The 19,402-nt window shown below is 41.1% G+C and overlaps 1 protein-coding gene across 1 annotated transcript in view; it reads left to right on the forward strand.

Annotated features, from left to right (window-relative positions):
• Positions 1-19,402, forward strand: part of LOC147307929 (neuropilin-1a-like) — a 94,765-nt gene that overhangs the window by 15,135 nt on the left and 60,228 nt on the right. Inside the window, exon 3 of the mRNA XM_086270744.1 lies at positions 12,642-12,823. Coding sequence (XP_086126870.1) covers positions 12,642-12,823 — 182 coding nt within the window. The remainder of the gene's footprint in view (positions 1-12,641; positions 12,824-19,402) is intronic.

The raw sequence follows: 19,402 nt of genomic DNA on the forward strand, positions 1-19,402 counted from the left end.
ATTTATGTGAGCAATAACAGGCAGTTGCTGTGTTTAGATGAACAGATAAGACACGTCGGTTATAACTGCCGAACATTTTTATTATGGGAAATGGCGATTAGTGTTAATTGAATGAGGAGAATGTAGTTCTATTTGGCTCTTTGGAGAATGTGCATCAACTTTTTGGTTGTTGAATGATGAGAAATGTTTCAGCTTTCCAATTAGAACATGCTGTTGTTTTAAAAACTCTAATCCTATTGTTATTCATCTTGCTAAAGTGTTAGCGTGGAGCTCCAGAAACAGTAATCCTCAAATAACACGAGACTCATTTGGGTGTTTATGTTTTTATTACTGAAAAGCCAATTTTGCAAATGGGCTAATCTCCATATAACTTGGTTTATTTTCCAAATGTTAGTCATTAAGTCCCAACACCAGGAGGCAGTTCTGCTCGGCATCATCTTTCTGTCAGATTGAAGACTGTTTCGCAGCCTCTGAGTGTTTGCTCTTTATCTCTCTATCTGCCTCCATGTCTGTCTGTCAGCAAGCGTCCATCGCTGCACACTGAACAATCCCTGCTAGAGTTTCTATATTTGTGTCTGAATAGGGCTGGATAATTAATCTCACATGTTTTTGGAAACTAGAGAGGAGAATGTATAGCGGGGAAAGCCTCTCTGTGAATGCAAATGAACTTGTCGAGTGCTAACGCATGTCAAAGTGCAGTGGAAGTGACAGTGTGTTTATTGCTTTGACCCCGGATCACTTCAGAGAGGTGAGGATTGAGTGTCGGTTGACAAAGGGTCTTTTTCCTCCCAAATCTCTCAGGTACAAAGTGAGAAGTTTGGAGTTTTTCAGGATTCAGACTCAGAAACGCCCTGCTGTGTTTATTGAAGTCTAAAGTTACCCAGGCATACTCAGGATGTAGCAAATTTTATGAAGCTGATTAAACTTTATCTCATTTTCTGCGCTCACAGGAAACACCTGGATTTTTATTACTTGTATAAAACATACAGGCTTTAGCTCATCTTTTTTTTTTTCTCATAAAACAGAAGCACTTCGAGCAACGGAATAACTTTCCGACTCTCCAAAATGTCGACTCTGACGTTCGTTCTTTTCACCTTTTCCACATTAAACACAGACGAGTTTGCAGCAAATCTCATTTCATCCTTCTGGGTCCCTAAACAGTCTGTCTAAGAAAGCGGAGGGGAAAACGGTGTTCTCTTTCCCCTTTCTGCCGGATTAAGGCTTCCTAAATGAGAACAAATTCCACCTCCTCCTCGCCTCCGTTTTAATTTCCCAGAAGGATTGCGCTGCCGTGGCTTTGTATCTGCACGGCCGAGGTGAAGGATGAGGATATTCATACTTTGGCTGCTTGGCCCAATTTATTTTTTGGGCAAACTTCTTGTGACTGTTTAATCCTATTGGCTTAAATTGGATTTGCTTTAATATGTTTTCTCAGTTTTTGAGATTCATCATCATACCTCAGTTACAGAGTCTCATGAACAATTTGTCATCTAGGACCAAATTTGCATGTAGGTTCAGGGTATTTGATTAGCAGCCATGGCCATTGATCATCTAAGTCTGTTAGATGTGAAATGACTCTTGTGTTGTGATAAGTGTGTCCTTAACTGCTGAATTTGAGAGTTAGGTCATTTTTTCTGATGCTATTCTTAATCTCAAGGCTGGCATAAGCTGCTGGGTCGGGTAGAAGTGATGAATTATGTGACACCACATATTTTACTTGTCACTGTAGACTTGCCAACCGCTTTCTCTAAACCCTTACATGCATAATCTTTGGACCATGTAAAAAAGGATATTCAAGAAGCAATGATACACGTTTATCAACACATCTGGTGAAGAACCAGCACAGTCTCACAGCCAGGCAATTTTCTCCTAGCTGGAGTCCTCTGCTGATGCACTGTAACACTGAGAGCAGCTTTTGTCCTGGTTAGCACAGCTTGGCATCACATTTTAACACCTTCAGCACCACTATAGCACCATCTTTCCATGTGCAGTTTTTCTATTGTAGAGTCAGTTAAAGAAGCCCCGTTAGGAAGCTTCGAGCTGAGCATTCATAGCCTAACCAGCTTAGTGACTGTCAAACTGAGGACATTGGGATTGACAAGTTGCTAGCCAATGAGCACTGCCTGGATAATCCTCATTTCTGACTCTAAAGACTTCTGACTCGACTCCAAAGTCTTCTATGCAACCAGAACTCTTTTGGCACCAAAGAAAGCGCTTCAACATTTGCTTCACTTATCACACCCAGAAAGTTCATCGTTTTCTATCAAATATCAGGTTCGAATGAAAGGAAACGGCGAAAACAAATGGGAGAAAAATCTGTCTCTCTGTCGATAGCCGACGACACCGCTATTCTGTCACGGTGAACGGATGGGAGTCGGGCGCAGACTGAAAGTCACAATTAAACAGTTCTTTATTCACAAAAATACCAGGTGCAGAATATATACAGGTGGGGAGAAGTCGGGGGTGCCAGGATCCACAGGTCCTCTCACACTCATATTCCAAACACAGTTCCACACGCTCCTTCCACACTCGCTCGCTCCGCTGGGGGGAAATCTTCACACAGCCACGCCAAACAACTCACGCTCAGGGTTCCAAAACGCAGGGTTAGAGGTTTACAAGAGACGGAGGTCACAACCAGGAAACAAACTCGCGAAGGAAAGCTTTTCTAATTTTCACAAAGCCGGGATTTTACACTAACGTGTCTAGCACAATCATTCAGCGACAAGAGACTCCAAGTCCCGGCCTTAAGATGTGGCATAGAAAGATTCAAGATCTTTCATTTATCACGTGCATAATTATACAAGTACAACACACAGTGAAATGTGTCCTGATACGCGCCTTGACTGTGCAAAAAGAGAGAGAAAACATTATATACAGTAAGTAAAGAGGACATTATGTGCAGGCAGTGAATGAATTATATACATTAAGATAATTAAATTAAATAAACAATCTGGAAATTTACAGTTCAAATTTGGGAAGCCAGAGGATCAGGCGTGATATGAGAACGTGATAACAACGAGTCTCGTCTTAGCCAGTTATGGTTGATTGGGGAGGGGGCATGTCCTGATTTAACACACGGATGGCCTGAGGGTGCCCAGATGGTGCCAAACCTTCTGCCTGATTGCAGAAGTTGGAACCGTTTATTGCTGGGGTGGAACGGGTCCTTCAATATCTGAGCTGCTCTGGACCAGCATCTCCTGGTGTGAATGTCCTGAAGCGGGGGAAGAGCAGTCCTGCAGCAGCGTTCTGCTGTACGGATCACTCTCTGAAGAGCTTTTTGTCCTTGACACAGCTGTTCCCATACCAGGATGTGATGTTCTGCGTGAGGATGCTCTCCACAGCGCCTGTATAGAAAGTCCTGAGGATCTCTGGTGAGACCCTGAACTTCCCTAGTTGTCGTAGGTGGTACAGGCGCTGCCTAGCCTTTTTTGGACTAACATGATAGATGCGTGTTTGGAAACAGGTGTGTGGGGAAGGCAGAGCGGCGAGAGAGAAAAACGTTAAAACAAACACATGTCGCCTTGTAGGGCTGGATCAAGGCATTGACGCCAGAGCTCGAGCTTCTCTCTGTGACACTAATGGCTACTGAAAGATTACAGCGTTTGATGCACTGGGTTGAGAATACGTTGGAAGGCCAGTGGTTTGCATGCCTGAAAGGATTTGGTGGCATCTAACAGTCATGTTGCAGTTGTACCGAGTCAGTCTGTGACAGTGGGGCTGTTAAGGAATATATTGTGTCAGTTAGGGAGAACCCAATTTTTAAAAATGGACACGTGTGTTGTGAGTAATTGGATGGCATGAATGCAAGTGAGTATTTATGCAAAATACGTGAGCGTGAGTAGAAGAATGACTAAGAGTATTGTAAGGAGATGAGTTGAGCTGCAGCGAGTGAGTAAGACAGCGAGCAGGAGATGATGTCGATTTCTTGATGAACACGGAGGAGGTGATAAACGCAGAGGGATGGACTGGTGTGTGTTTGTGATGACAGGTGGCATCGTAGTGTGTTTTCTGCTCACGCGCTCAGACACTACACACACGCACGCACACACATGTGCCATCTGTAGCCTCCCAGCAGAGCGACTGGTCAGGCTGAGTTTATCGGTTAAACACAGAAACCACTCATGTATTACAAAATCGGAACATTGTAGCCTTCAGCATCCCCCCGTGTGCGCGTGCGAGTGTGTGCGCATTACTCACAAGGACAAAAATGTCTTCACAGAGTCACACTGTGGGAGCTTGGCTTGCATTTAGGGACGAAAGCTGTTATCAATAAGGAAAGCCATTAAATTAGTTGACTCGGTTTATAGTTGAGGGTCAGACGTGTAATTTAGAGATTCGAGGTCAGTTTAAATCCTGGGAGAATGAGCGTAAGTCTGTTTTCTGAAGCAACAAAAACACTTGAGAAAACAATGTTTTAATGGACAGTTTTGAGTTTGTGTATTCAAGAAGCTTGTTATTGACAGATGTTCAGTGGTATGCACAAAATCCGAGAGAATTTGGGGACCACGTTAGAACATTTATGTCCTTCCTCACATATTATTTTTCCAGTCAAGTTTAGACAGCACTGTGTGGTGCCCCCATTGTTGAACCAACAGGGAAGTTCTTCAATTGGCCACTTAACCTCCTAGGACCTGGCGTCCACATATGTGGACGTCATATTTTGGGTTGTCTAGACCAAAATACTAAATTTTGCTCTACAAGGGCCTGATATCCATTTACGAGGACATTATACTGCCACTGTTCTATTGAAATTCTAAATGAATATCCTCATATGTGGCTCTTGGAAACAAAAAACAGGTTAAAAAAAATCTGGTAATTCTTTGTTTTTATATTCATTGGGTCCCAATATGTCCAAATATCAAAGAGAAATTAAAAATGTATGCCACGGAAGAGCTCGGGTCTTAGGAGGTTAAAGTTGGTTTTGCAAATCACACAATCCATTGACTCCCATGTTAAACTGTCCACAGCAGAAACAGTCATTCTCCTTGCTTGGTACAAAAACAATTTTAGCTTCCACAGTTTTGTTCTCACTCCATATGTTTTCTTAATGTACATGTCAATAGTTGAGCTGTATCAATAATTAATAGACTTGTTTTTTTTATGATTAGGCGTGTAGCCTGTTTGTTAAGTGGTATTTGGTGGGCAAACGCACTCTCACTCTCAAAGCGTAACGTTTTACGCTAGGTGACAAATCGTCAGTATATTACGGTTCCGGCCACCCAACGTGTCCCTAAATTACGAGTTCAGAAAAATGAGGAACATGAGAACCGTTTGGAATGAATCTACATGTACGTTTATTTTACTTAAATCACTTTGGAAAACACTATCTAACACGATTGAGGTGGTGGTTAAGATTAGGGATAAGGTTAGGGCTGGAATAAATCTATTCGATTTCATCCACAGTCCGGCGTGTAGCATAGGAACGCGGAAGGTCACCTTTCGCGTTCTCGTGGAATGCCTTGGGACGTGACGAATCGTCAGTATATTACGCGTTGGGAGTGCATAACCTGTGCTAATTCAAGTCATACATCTGTATGTGATTTATATGAATGTGCAATATGAATATTACCAAATTATTTGAATTCTATGGTGGAGGAAACTATGGCTGCACCTTGCTAAACAAACTAGCATGCATTAGCTCATAATTTATTCACCTTCTTCAAGTATGCTGACTTTTGGCTCCATAAAGACAAAACAACATCAGCCAAAATGCTAAAATCAATGTGGAACTTCACAAACCAGTGAGCAACATCCATTATTTACACCTAGTTTAACTAGATACACCTAGGAAATGATGCACAGATCAAATGTAGCATTCAAGGTGTGTGCGCCATCGTTTCTGGCGTACAAAAGTCCTAAATGACTCATGAACAGGAAAAAGGATGTAACAGAAGAGAACTTCTGATGTAAAGGCTGCTGACAATTTTGCCTTGTATTCAGTGCAGTTCTTGTTTACAAAGGCAAAGGGAATTTGCATTGACGGATTTTCGGGTAATTATTCAGGATATACAGTTTGGCAGCTTTAGCTGCTTAATACATTAAAAGTAGATTTGTTTGGGTGTGAAAGAAAAAATGTTGCATTATGCAATTTTCTTTAGGCCCGTTGGACGATGATGCATGACAATACCTGTTAAATTTAGAGAATAGGGCATGATACCCTTTTAAAAACAGAGTACTGTCTTAGTGTTATCGACACAATGGCTCTCAGCCTGCTGCTGAGTCCAAAAATATTTTGCTGAGGTTGTTAAAAGGCTAATGAAGGAAATCACTGGATGAGACAGTGCATGAGATGGGTGCTGTCGGAGAAAAGTGGGCATGCCAAAAAGTTTATTACAGTGCTTGATCAAACTTTACCACCTGAAAATGACTGAAAGAGAAGCTTTTGGAAGAACCTTTTAATGTCTGGAGAGGAAGGTGGAGCGCAGTGTTTGCACAGAGGGATCCAGACGAAAGGAAAGGGATCTGGTTAAAATAAAGGGATGTCAAAGAAGAAGGTGTGACGGCGCTCTGCAGAAACACTGAGTCATTCCCAGCTTCAGCTTCGCCTTGCAGGAGGTGAATGTAGCAACAGCTCAAAGTTCACTCTGTAAATGCGCCTGTGATATGTTCCAGATGTGCTGTAAGAAGTTAGCCACAGGGGTAATGCAATACAACGCAGCACCATGAGCATGTTAATGAGTTGTAATGCATTTGGAGAGCAGAACAAGGGTGCATGCTTACAATTCAGCACTCCAGTAGCTTGGGAAAGAGGTGAGAAGGAATTCGGGGCTGTGTGAAAAATTCCCATTCCATGTCTGGATCTTATTTATTTTAAGTGGTAATCTGCCACATCCTCATTTGTGTTAAATTTGGCAGCGCTGGGTGAACGAAATGGTCACTGTTCTCAACAGTTTTCTTTGCACTTACCGTAACAGAGATTACTTATCTGCGAGGGTGATACTGTGACACGTTTATTTGTTTTGCTTTAGCTGGTTTCTCAACTGAATGGAAATTATTTTTAATCAGTGAAATCGCATCTTTGTTTTCCCAGTTAGGCCTGTTAGAAATTTTGCTAGCCGCCCCGTTTCCATAGACTGTACAGAAAAAAATGCAAGTGCATGTTGTTATTGCACATAAATAACAGACATATGGGACTAGCATAGGCCAAGCTATCCATTTTAGCTGCTGCCTGTGCTGACACGCCCAGACTTTAATCTTTAACTAAATCCACACAGATGAGCTATAACAGCAGCTCACCCCCCATACGAGTGTTATAAAGGGAGAAATTAGCTACTTTGTACTAAACCTTTGTACCAAGCTGTAAACATGTTATTTTGTTGAAGTTTGGGATTTTAACAGAGGCACACATGAGAATTGTCTTAGAGCCTCTAGTGGCCACTGGAGTAACTGCAGTTTTTGACACCTCTGCATAATCGTTATTTTTCAGTTGCCCATTTCTCATCATTTAAAATAAAGCGTTATTGTTACTGCTGTTAGGTTAAGACCACACGTTAGGTCTCAACTTTGTTCAGTTTTAAAGCCAAAAGGTGGAAAAACAAAGAAGGGGATGCCACACCGCGCTGCCACAAAGGGCCATAGGTCGGACTCAAACCCTACTGCACTCCGACCGTGTGGCATATGGTCACCTGCTCACCCAGCGAGCTGAACTGGCACTCACAGTCTCACCGCTTAGTCATTTTCTTTTGCAGTTAAGACTGTAGCGTCCTCGCCTTATAGATTTTGTCAGGTGGTTATATATGTAAGATGAATATCTGTAAAGACTTTCCAAATGAATTCATAAACTTTCAATAATCATAGTCTCCAAACATATTTAGAAACTTGAGAAAGTGCATCCAAAATAGAGATGCAGACCAGTTTAATCTTAACCTTCAGCTTCTTTCATCTTGTAACTTTTGCAATCAAATCAAACCGTAATTATAAAAGTGACAGACCTGGCTCCTTGGGGCACACTCCCTTAATTTTCTGAGGGGGGAAATTGCACAAGTATTAGCTTACACTGAATTTTGTTAAATTATGAGTTCTTTGTGCTATAGAGTGGACAAAAAAGTCACACATTTCTTATGAAACTGTTTAATTCTTGAAGCTCCTGCGACTTTATTATCCACCTCTTCACCTTCCTCTGCTCTTCTTCTACTTGCTTATTAACCTTCACATGCACTTCCTGTTCTATACATGACGGTCAGTAAGTGCATCCATTAATTGCTTAAAATGTTAATTTAAACATCTGCTCTTGGGCCTCCAGATGGAATGCCAAGCATTTTTGCCCTTGAGCAAGGCATTTGCCACGGACAGCTGCATTTGGAGGGCATGAATAGCCGGTGTGGTTAATGAGTGATGTGAGGGGATGGAGAGGAGGCTGCAGGGCTGAAGACTGAGAGACTCTCCTTAACTAGAGTGTGAAGAGACAGACCCACTTCATTAAACGGGCTGTCTGTGCAAACACTCACTGCCTGCAGGACTGGCTGCAGTGACTGAGGGAGTGAGTATAGCCATCTGCATGCAGCCACACACACCAGACACACACAGTTTCTGTGCGCCTCGCTCTCCCTGTTATTTTATGAGCCTTTCTAGGGGAGGACAAGGGAGGGAGAGGTGGAGGAGCTGGGTGGAAGTTTGATGCTATGAATAAAAATGCCATCACCTACACATCACCGTCGGCACTAAGACTTTACAAGTGAGCACTTAAGTCCATTTCTCACCGGGCATGTAAAGTCGTCTGTGAACGCATGCAGAGCAAGACCAGAGACAAAAGGAAAATAAGTCAGAAAAGGAGAAAGAGCAGATTTTGTACACCCAAGGCGAACGTATCCCTGTTTAAACACAGAAAACCTCATTAGTCCCCTGAGCTGTCTGAGAGCTACTGTAAATTTCACAACATTAAAATTAAAAGCATTTATTTTTTTTTTATAAAATGCTGCTGTCTTTTCATAATCATGTTTTTAGAGGTTTTTGCTGCCGTAATAGGCGTATTAGTTAAATAACTTGGGGCCTGTTAATTCACTGAGCTTAGAGAGTCTGCGTCTGGGCAGCTTTGGGCTTTGACTGTGTTTCTACTTTGCCTGCTGGTGTAAAATTCTGAATTTTGTGGCATTTCTTTGGCAACTGATCCTGTATGATTTCTTTACAAATATGTTATTGTTAGCTGGATGAAAGTACAAAGCCATTGTCCTTAAATGTTTGCAGATTTAAAGGTGTCCTGGGAGAGCCTGGTCTAAAATGAGCCTTTATTTTACCTTGTTATGCTGTGTCTCCTGTCTGTCTGTATTTCCACTTTTAACCATCTAATAAAGGCAAGAAAAGCTGTTTAATAAATCCAGTTTACACTGTTAGAAAATAAAATATCCAAATGGTATTTTTTTTATAATTTACTAAATGACTTTTGCTCACCTGTTCAAGACCTTACCTATAATCACCGCTATGATTTGTAAGATTTGATCTAGAAACATCCTCACATCTGTGCACACTGATGCACAGGAGCTTTGTTTTTCCCTCACCGTAAAGACAAAGAGACCAAAAAACTTTAAATCAAGATGTCTGCATCAGATACAGGAGAGAAAACAAAGCCCTGCTGTCAGACTCACGGGGAGACTCTTTGAAAACTACTACCTAACAAGCTCTCTGCCTGCACGCTAATGCTGTTAGCCATCAGGAAAATCATCAGTCAGCAGTCTGAGTCAAGCTAACCGTCTAGACGAGCTCCAGTCAAAACCCACCGATTAAGTTTCTGTGCGAAAGCCATAGGTGTGTTTATCGTTTCTGGTTCAAACACATTAAACTGGTCATGGTTATCTGGGGAAGCTTGTTTTTGTTTTAAATATGCATCACTGTGGGGAAGAACTCTGATTTATGTGAGTCTTATCTACGAGCTTCTGACCAACAAGCTGCTAAAGGAATATTTTCATATTCGTTCCAGCTTCCTCAAGAAAACTTGTCTGATAGGTCAGAGGTCAAACTTTGCTTCAAAACAAAAACCCTAGAGCTCTTATGGATTTTCTGTCTTACTCAAGGACGGCACAGCCGATCACGTCCCACTTCTGCCGCTCTTTTATTTTACACATATCAGCTCCGATTCTTCTTATTCCAAATTGCCTCACTTGCTGCCTTGAAAGGATGAGGCTTTGTACATCATATATTACTGCTGTGCGAAATATTTGTAAAGCACTAATCAAAACAGCTACTAACGCTTTCAGACACTGTAGAAATAATAAGAGATACATGTCAAAACAAGGACATGAAGAGCAGAGTATAAAAAGGCCAACAAGTGAATAGTGAGTAATGATTTTTTTTTCTTTCACATCCTACATGTTCTGAGTGCCGATGCTGGAGGCAGTCTGAGCAGTATAGCTGATTTCCAGTGGGTTTTCCCGTCATAACAGCCAGACAGGAAATTTAACAGTGTTTCCCACACACTTAGATTGTGTTTGTGGCGTTTAGGATGAGGCCGACCTCTGTGTGCAGCATCCACACGCTCTTAAATTATTATTAAATCCCTTCTTTAAACAGGTTGTTTCCTTGAGTTCAGGATCTATTCCTAGAGAGAGAAACAAACTGACTTATAGATAATACAGATGCGATATAAACCTGATATAAACCATATAAACCTGTGAAATGAATAGTTAATTCCAAACTTTGCAGAAGAGCTTCATAATGTTTCTTTTTTTCTGATGTAAAGGAGGCCCGTCAAACCTTTGCAAACAAGAAATCCAGTGCACACAACATCACACAGCTTCCAGGTGCACAGAGATGCATGCATAATGATGATATTACAACTATAATAAAGTGCTGACAAAATGTGTAGATTAAACAACAATTTTGCAAGTAATAAAAAAGAAAAAAAAATTAAATAATACCATAAAATCTCCTCTGTCTCAGCCTGAGGCATTTCAGCAAACACTGGAGCTGGACCTCGACCCTAAAGCACTCACTTTTTGGATTATCTGCTTTCTTAGGCAGTGAATTAATAATCATGGCGTAACTGTTTTCTAGCAAGCAAGGACAAATGTTTTATTCAACAACGACAAAATCCAGTATTTTTGTGCACTATAGCTTACTCTAATCTGATCTGAAAGCAATCGATTTGATATGAATAGAAAATGTTTCATTTTCAAACCCTGTTTTGACGATGGGCTCGTCACATTTGGTGTATGTGGTCTTGAATCTGTTCAACCAGCTTGCATCTGAGCAGACAACCTGTGCAGCTTCTTCAGGCCCAGTTATTTATTTTAGCTCCTGCATAGCACAAAGAGATGATTATCATCACATACACACACTTACAAGTGTATTCATATAGCCAGACATCCACTTTTTACTCATTTCGACCCTTAAAAGTGTAGTTAAGGTGCTGAATAACATGAGTTGATGTGCAGAGTATTTCACAACATGGCCTTGGATAAACAAAAACACACGTATTACTGATTACACACTCACACACAGACTTGAGATGTTGTAAAGCGGACGATGGGTGGACAGAAGGGTGTCGGCTGGTAAAGGATGAGTCTGCAGCGGTGGTGGGAGGTCCACGCTGAGGGCAGAGACTGATGAAGTCTCTCGGTGCGCACGGTGGGATCCCTGCAGCCTCCCGGTGCTTCATCCTGCCATGTGTTCATATTCCTGTTATCTCTGCCTCTCTCTTTCTCTCTGTGGTGTCCCTCTGACTCCCAGACGGAGAAGCCTCATGTCCGATCTCATAGATTCTGTTCACGCTACAGTTTCCTGCATCTGATTCTCTTTTCATTTACCCACACATACTTGAGACAGAGCTGATGTTTTCTTATCATCGTGAAAAGAAACAACATGCGCATGAAGTCCAGTGACTATATGGATCGCAACGTGGGGTTAGATTTAAGCAAAGATCATTTTTATATGAATGTGCAGACGTTCTAGAGTCACACAAGTCTGATCCATACGCCGTTTTTGAGGTTGAGTTGTTTAATATCATACTGCCTTGTGAGCTGCCTGTTGTTGCACAGCCCATCCAGATACCGGCTCTAAATCTAGGCAAACAGTTACATTCCTCATTAATTACAATGCTGCATCAGAGCACATTATCCAGCTGAGACCGTTTAATCCTACAACAGTATTAGCTATAAGGACAAAAACCCCAAACATTTCAAACAAAGCCAGCCAGCTGAGGTGGTATTTGGGGAAACGCCTCGATTCAGTCGAAATCCAGAAGCTCAACAAAACATGTTTGAGAACGACAAATATGCTCTTCCTTTGTTGTGGTTTCACAGTATGGGCGTGTCCCCCCAGCTCCTCGAGCAGTTGGAATCAAAGTATTTATGAAAATGCATTCAAGAATAGATAAATCTGTCTCAGCAACACAAGGCAGGACCTGTTCTTGCATTGTGGGAGTTTTTATTTCTGTTCCTTTTAACAACAGGAATGCATTGAGTTACTATTGTGTGCCAAACAGCAAGGAGGGGAAGTGAAGACAAATTCACTTCCCCTCCTCATTAAATATTTGCAGTAAGCTGGAAGTCCCACCTATAATCAGTAAAATGCCTCAAATCACTAATAAGCAAATCAACAGGAACATAAAAATCATCCTCGGTCTCAACAATTCAAAGTCAAAGTCGCGCACAGCTGCTGTTTTGCAGGATCATAAATCTGAACGTGCATCTACTCTGATTCCCCCACAGGTACGACTATGTGGAAGTTTACAATGGCGGTGATGAGTCTTCGCCCATGTTGGGAAAGTTTTGCGGGAAAATCGCGCCATCTCCGATCATCTCCACCGGCGGCCAGCTCCTCATCAAGTTTGTCTCCGACTACGAGACCCACGGGGCGGGATTCTCTGTTCGCTATGAGGTCTTCAAGACAGGTGTGTAGTTTCAAACAGAACTGCTGTGATGTCCTTGCTTTATCTGCTCAGCAGCAGTGAAAGCATGAGCTGAATGGCTCTGCTGTTTTACATAAATCCATAAATGAATGTGCTGAATACGCCTGGTGAAAAATGGCCCCTTTAAATTCAAATGTAGTTTTAGATATCCAGGTGATTGTTCTGTTGCTCTTGGATCAGTTTTATATATCACCTTGTCATACATAATGGGAAAAAGTCTGAATTGAACACCATTTTAGCCATTTAACATATTATTTGGGCGGAAAAATGCAGGAGCAGATGACAAATTGAACAAAATCGCTATACCTGCCCTCTGTGACTGAAAGGCAAATACAGCCTATATTTTATGGTAGTTATGGTAGCCACTTATCGCAGTAATTTTGCAAACTTAGTCGAATTTTAAGCTCCATTGACGCAATCATATTATCTGAGATTGCATATAAAAAAGACCGCAATCATGTGACCTGTGTTTTTGCTAAAATCATCTTGACTACGAATTTATGCTTTTGGTAGATGAATGTAGCAAGTGAGGGACACAGTGACTTTTCAGTAACAATGTAGCCATGCCCTGTGGCATACCCTGCGTCTCCTCTGTTTTACTCTAAGTTAGTGTTGTCAGCGTTAATCTCGTTAAAATGACGTTAACGCCATAACGGCATTAACGCGGCAAATCTCCATTAGCGAGTTAGCACGGATTGCCCCGTAGGTGGGGCTGCACGGCGTCAACGTATTAGCGGGGTTAGCTTGTTAACGCATTAGCGCCGTCCAGCCCCACACACACGGCAATCCACGTGTGTGTGTAACTTGCAAATGGAGATTTACCGCATTGATTCGGTTATGGTGTTAACGTCATTTTAACAAGATAAACACTGATGGCACTACTCTAAATTTAACTATAATTTAGCAAATGAACATCAGATTGTATTTAATAGGATGTAAAACTAGCAACTCAGACCCTTAAACCCATTAGGAGAATATTTTTTTAACATTGTAAATTAAGTAATGCACTCAGGTTTTTTGTGTATCCACATTAGTAGCCATTAGTTACCCCCTGGTGGCCTTTAATAGGAATGCAGATTCGAGTAAGTTTTGCACTGGCTCCACTTTTCAGACCCAGAGGTTATTTTTATATAATCTATGGATTACTGAAAGGAAGTAAACAGGAAGAAGTTGGTCAAGTAACCATAGCAACCACAAGTAACACAAAAAAGCTTCCCGGTTAAAGAAACATACTTGGAAGAGAAAATAAAAGTAAGCCATTATGAGCCCAACCTTGACCTAAACTTAAAACTGGGCAGGAAAGCACAGTGAGTGGAGTGACCTTTAAATGAAGTGATTTACCAAAGACTCTGGAAAAAACACTTTTTTTTAATAGTGGTGTCAACATGTTTGTGATACTTGCTTTGTAAAGTTGATGAATTATAAAATCAGGAAAGTCTATCCTTATTGTGATGATTGTGTAGATGCTTCATGTGTATTATTTTTGCAGTGAGTAAATAACAATTTGTATGTTAATGTAATCATGACAGTAACAGAGATAAGAAATGACCTGAAAATAATCAAAAGTATGGAAGTGCATCTATTATTAACACCAATAAGCATTAAAAGGCGTGCAACTTCACTAACCTGCTGCAGCGTCAACAGTCAATAAAACCTGGAATTCACTCCCCGCAAGAGGCTTTCTCTAAAATTAGGGTTTAACAATATTTTTGGGTTTGTCTGCCTGACAGCTGTAGCTGAACCTCTGGTACAGTGACCTCTATAGCTGCAGGCCAAACAAACTCAAAGACCCAGAATTCATTGGAGGAACACCAAGTCCCAGATGGACAGGATGCTAGCAGGATAGACCTACATAAACACTCCCTCTCAAGGAAGGAACCTTGCTCCCATGTCCTACATTTGTATCTGGTCTTTCCTCCAGGGTCCATTTGAGTAGCCGCCAAAATGACAAGTCTCCTGTGACCACTTCAATTTTCACCAGTGGGGACTGGAGATAAATCAGATAAAAAGGGAACATGTGTGAGATTCCCCTTCGTTTTTTGTTTGTACCCAAGAGAGCAATAACCATTCAGAAAATAACGGCATCCAGAAATAACAATCCCCAGGTGGATTTAAGTTAGCAAGTGCTCCATTGTACTGTGAAAAATGGATAGGCAAGTGCTCTTTTGTTCTTTAACGAGGTGCACGGCAGTACTATGAGGGGAGGTTAGAGGCCCAGCTCCAACTGAAGCTCCTCCAGGCTCTTCACTTGTCTCTTCTCTAAACTACAAAGTACGGCCCGACTCCTGACTCTGAAACTTTAAAAATATGCTCGTATCAACTTTAATTTCAGGGTACAAAGTGTAGCCATGACTGATGAATGACAGGATGTCATTAGAGAGTCGGTGTAATAAATCTTTAAAAGTGGGTCAGCAAAGTATTAGCATGGAAGGAACACTGGTCCTGAGCATTTTTCTTTAAGGATCTTTTTAAAGATCCACAAAAAATTTGTGCTTTGATCTTAAATAAAGTGAAGATTAGGATTCGCAGGCTCTTATGAGCCGACTGCTTGAAGAACAGATACAACTTCTTATAATTTTATCTGAGATGGATGGTGGTAATGTTTTGGTTAAAAACAGGCTAGTTTTTAACACAGTAGCCGTGCGATGTCACCTATTCCTGCCTTTTGGCCGTTGCCCTCTTTTTTTTGTGAAACCAGGCATCGTGACTGAAAACAGCTTCTTGCTCATTTATTTTACACTAAAAGGCAATTTTCTTGTATTCATTCAATTAAATTTAATATTTATATAGGCTGTTATTATATATCACAACAACAGTCACCTCAAGGCACGTTATATTGCATGGTAAAGACCCTGCAATAACACAGCTGCATAATAATACAGTTGGCGACAGTGGGAAGGAAAACCTCTGGCAGAACCAGGAGCAAGGGAGGAAGAATATTAAATAAGACTTAAAACTAATGAGAGAGGCTATAAACTCATTAGGTCATAATTAGGTCTTATTATGAGGCCATAAATCAAGTGAGAAGTCGAAACCGTCTCATAGGCTTCTTTTTTTGTTCCTTACTGACCATTAGAATGAACGCTGGGTTTAGCTAAACTTTGTAACTAATAACCCCAAATATATATGCAATTTAATTAAACAGACCCTTTAAAAATGGTTTGAAAAGTCTTGCACTTTGCACTGGAAACAGCTGCAGAGACGTTTCACCACAAGGTCTATTTAGTATTTCTTCTGCGGGTGATTGATCTTAATCATCACCGCTCTTCATCGCTAGGTTTTCATGGAACTGTGCCAAGAGTTTAATTTAGACAAATCATAAATCACTACCAGAAAACTGCCATCGTTAAAGAACGTGATCAGAATCTTCTCAGCAGCTACTAAACGCACCTTGCAGTGAGTATCTGAAAGATCGTTTTTCAAAGTAAAATTGCTCCGATTTTTCTCATATTACTGTTACGTGTCGATTAAAAAAATGAGGGTTTAACTGTGTGATGTATGAAGCGAATGAAGCGTAGTTGTCAGATCTGTGAGTGTTGCCATGCTGCTGTTGTCCCACCTTTTAACTGTCAGTGAAACTGTTGTTGTTGTTGAACGCGTCCAGCTGCCATGTCTCGTCTGCAAGCTACTGTTCAGCACCAAGACGAATGCTTCAGAACAAGCTGTTTCAATGTGCTCACACCCATTTTTATGTTATTGCACAGCCTGCACATGCACGTGTTAACATCTTATATTGCTTTTTTTGCTTCTGCGTGTGTGAAAATCAGTCTTTGTTGGTAACGCGGTGCATTCATTTGGTTTCCTTTGTGCGTATGAAACAGACAGGTGTGTGGGACCCCAGGCTCATTTAGCTAATGGGCTGTTTGTCCTTGGAGGCAACAGGGGTGACCTGCAGATGAGATGGATGCTCTGGCATAGAAGAGGGCCTGTGAAACTAGGGCACAATACGCGTGTGGGTGGGAGCATGTGTTTGTGTGTGTGTGGGTGTGCTGGCCTCAATATGGGTCCTCTACCTCCTAACAAGTTAAAAACAGCACTTGTACTCACTCAGGTAATCCCCCTGCCATGTCGCTGCCTGGCTCCTCACCACATTTAAAATCCATTACAGTCAGAGCAGCATATTGTGACTCACTGCTAAATGGAGCCACTGCTCTGAGCAATGCTCTTCTTTGTCTTCAATGCACGATTATCTCTCTCTGTTTTTGTCCTTTGAGCGCAGATCTTTTCAGATCTGTGCACCCTAAAGTATCAGAGGGACTAGATTAGGCAAAGGTTTTGGATATTATATGTAATGTAAGATTTTTTTTTTCTCGCTGTTGTTATGTGCACTTTTTTATCCTCACACAATAAAATATGTGAGGATAAAAAAGGAAAAGTGACGGAGATGACGAGGTCTCTTTGGAAGCACTGCTCCTGTTGCATTTGAATTACTCCCTGTTATAAACGTTGACCAGTAGCCAGTATTAAGTGTTCTGTGTTAAAACCTTTCAACCCAAGGTTCATTTTGAGAAAGTGGATGGGGTTTGAATGAGAGAAAATTTGAGAACAAGCTGCTGTGGTCAAAAAAATATTTTTAATGCACTCTGAGCAGCTGACACACAAAGTTCAGGTCGTTTGCACCACATGTTCTTCCTCAGATGCCTCGGGATGTTGCAGTCTCATCCTGGGGGAAGAATTCATGGTGCACAACCTCATGACTGATTGAAAAAGCGACACTCATGACCTTATGTGCCACCTTCAGACTGCAGGTTCTCTCTCAAGCCATCTCTCAGCACCGGTGGTGATCCTGAAAGTTGCTTCAGTTTGACGCTGAAGTTGTTGTTTGCCGTCCTTGTTGGAATCACATGTTTTAGGGGATTTTCATTATGTGTTTTAGTTGCAGGAAGGTTGGAAATGGTGCAGAATTATTGACTATTTTAAATCAGCTGTGCTACTCGTATCCATGAGCTTTTTTCAGGCGTTTTTCTACAAGAGTGAAGACTAACAAGATTAACTAACAAGCTAACGAGCTGTTTGGTTCCATTTGTAGTCCAAAGCCTTAACCATACCTTCAAAAACTTCAATTCTATCATGTTAATCTCAGTTTCTCTTTTATATTTAATAGAGATGGACCGATCCGATATTACGTATCGGTATCGGTCCGATACTGACCTAAATTACTGGATCGGATATCGGAGAAAAATAAAAAATCTAATCCATTAAATATCACGAAAGCACCTCACAAAACTTGCAACACGCCGTAACTCACCTCAGAACGTTAGCACGTCGGAGCAGTATGCATCACGTGATAGAGCGGCTGTGGCATGCGGGACCTGTCGGTGGTCTGGATAGCATGTGGAGCTTCGCTAGCAACCCGGCATTTCATCTCTGACAAAGTTATCCCCGAGAGAAGTAAAGCAAGTGTGTAAGTCCATCTCTGAATGTTTGTAAAGCATTCCTGCGTTAAGCTTAACAAGCGATATATGGAGCGACTGCCTCTTCTTGCTGCTACTTCAATCATGAAACTGCTTAACGATCAGCTGATCGGCTTTTCTGTCGCGAGTCCGTGTCTCTTGTTTGTTTTTGGCCCACTTTGCACCAGAAAGAGGAAACCAGCGGCTGAACAACAGCAGCACGTTTAAGCTTGATAAGCTGTTGTTAGAATTTATTTAATATTACTTTCTACACCAGGATCTTTTTCTACGTAGCTGACGGCTGGTAACTGTGCAGGGGCGGATCTAGCAAAGTTTAGCCAGGGGGGCCGATAGGGCATTAACAGGGAAAAGGGGGCACAAAGACATACTTTTCTTTCTTATTCTCATTTAAAATGTCTAGCTTTTAATAAATAATTATCTGACACCCAAAGTTTTAATTTGATGCAAAATGAATAGAAGTCAATTACTGTATATAGTGACTATTAAGTCTAATATATATACCCTAGTAAGCTATAGTACTTTTTCCTTCGGGAAGGTACCATCTGTGCAGTCTGCAATTTTGTTGAAGAAAGATGTTGAATCTATTTAATATTTCTTGAAAAATAATTGATTTCTGTGCATTTTTTTCACACTGCATCAAATTAAGGTTGATTACGTCGATTAAGCATCATGAGGTGGAGCGTGAGGGGTGGTTCCCTATTTTTTATTTATTTATTTTTGTTGTTGCTGGGAGTTGGAACCCTATTAGTTAGGTTGCTTAATATTTATGCTAAGTACTCTTTAAAATACCAGAATAGTGAGGATGGTGTAGGTTTAAGTTTATTAGATTGATCAGTATTGCTGAACTATGAAATATATATTTTTTGCATACAGGTATAACAGAATAGCTTTAGTGTAGTTGTTGTTTTAAACTTGAGTATGAACTTATACAAAATGCAGCAAGATATTTAAAAAAAAACCGTTTTGTTGATTAAAAAACACTATATCGGATTCATATCGGTATCGGCAGATATCCAAATTTATGATATCGGAATCGGTATCGGACATAAAAAAGTGGTATCGTGCCATCTCTAATATTTAAGCAGTATTTGCATTTGAATTAAGAAAAGCATATGAAGTCTGTAAAAACAGGGGAGCATTAGCTGTT

This window comes from Aulonocara sp. 'chitande type north' Nkhata Bay, linkage group LG18 (genome assembly GCF_057382095.1).
Source record: "Aulonocara sp. 'chitande type north' Nkhata Bay isolate Kocher_YH1m ecotype deep benthic linkage group LG18, A_spYH_male_GT1.1, whole genome shotgun sequence".
NCBI lineage: Eukaryota > Metazoa > Chordata > Actinopteri > Cichliformes > Cichlidae > Aulonocara > Aulonocara sp. 'chitande type north' Nkhata Bay.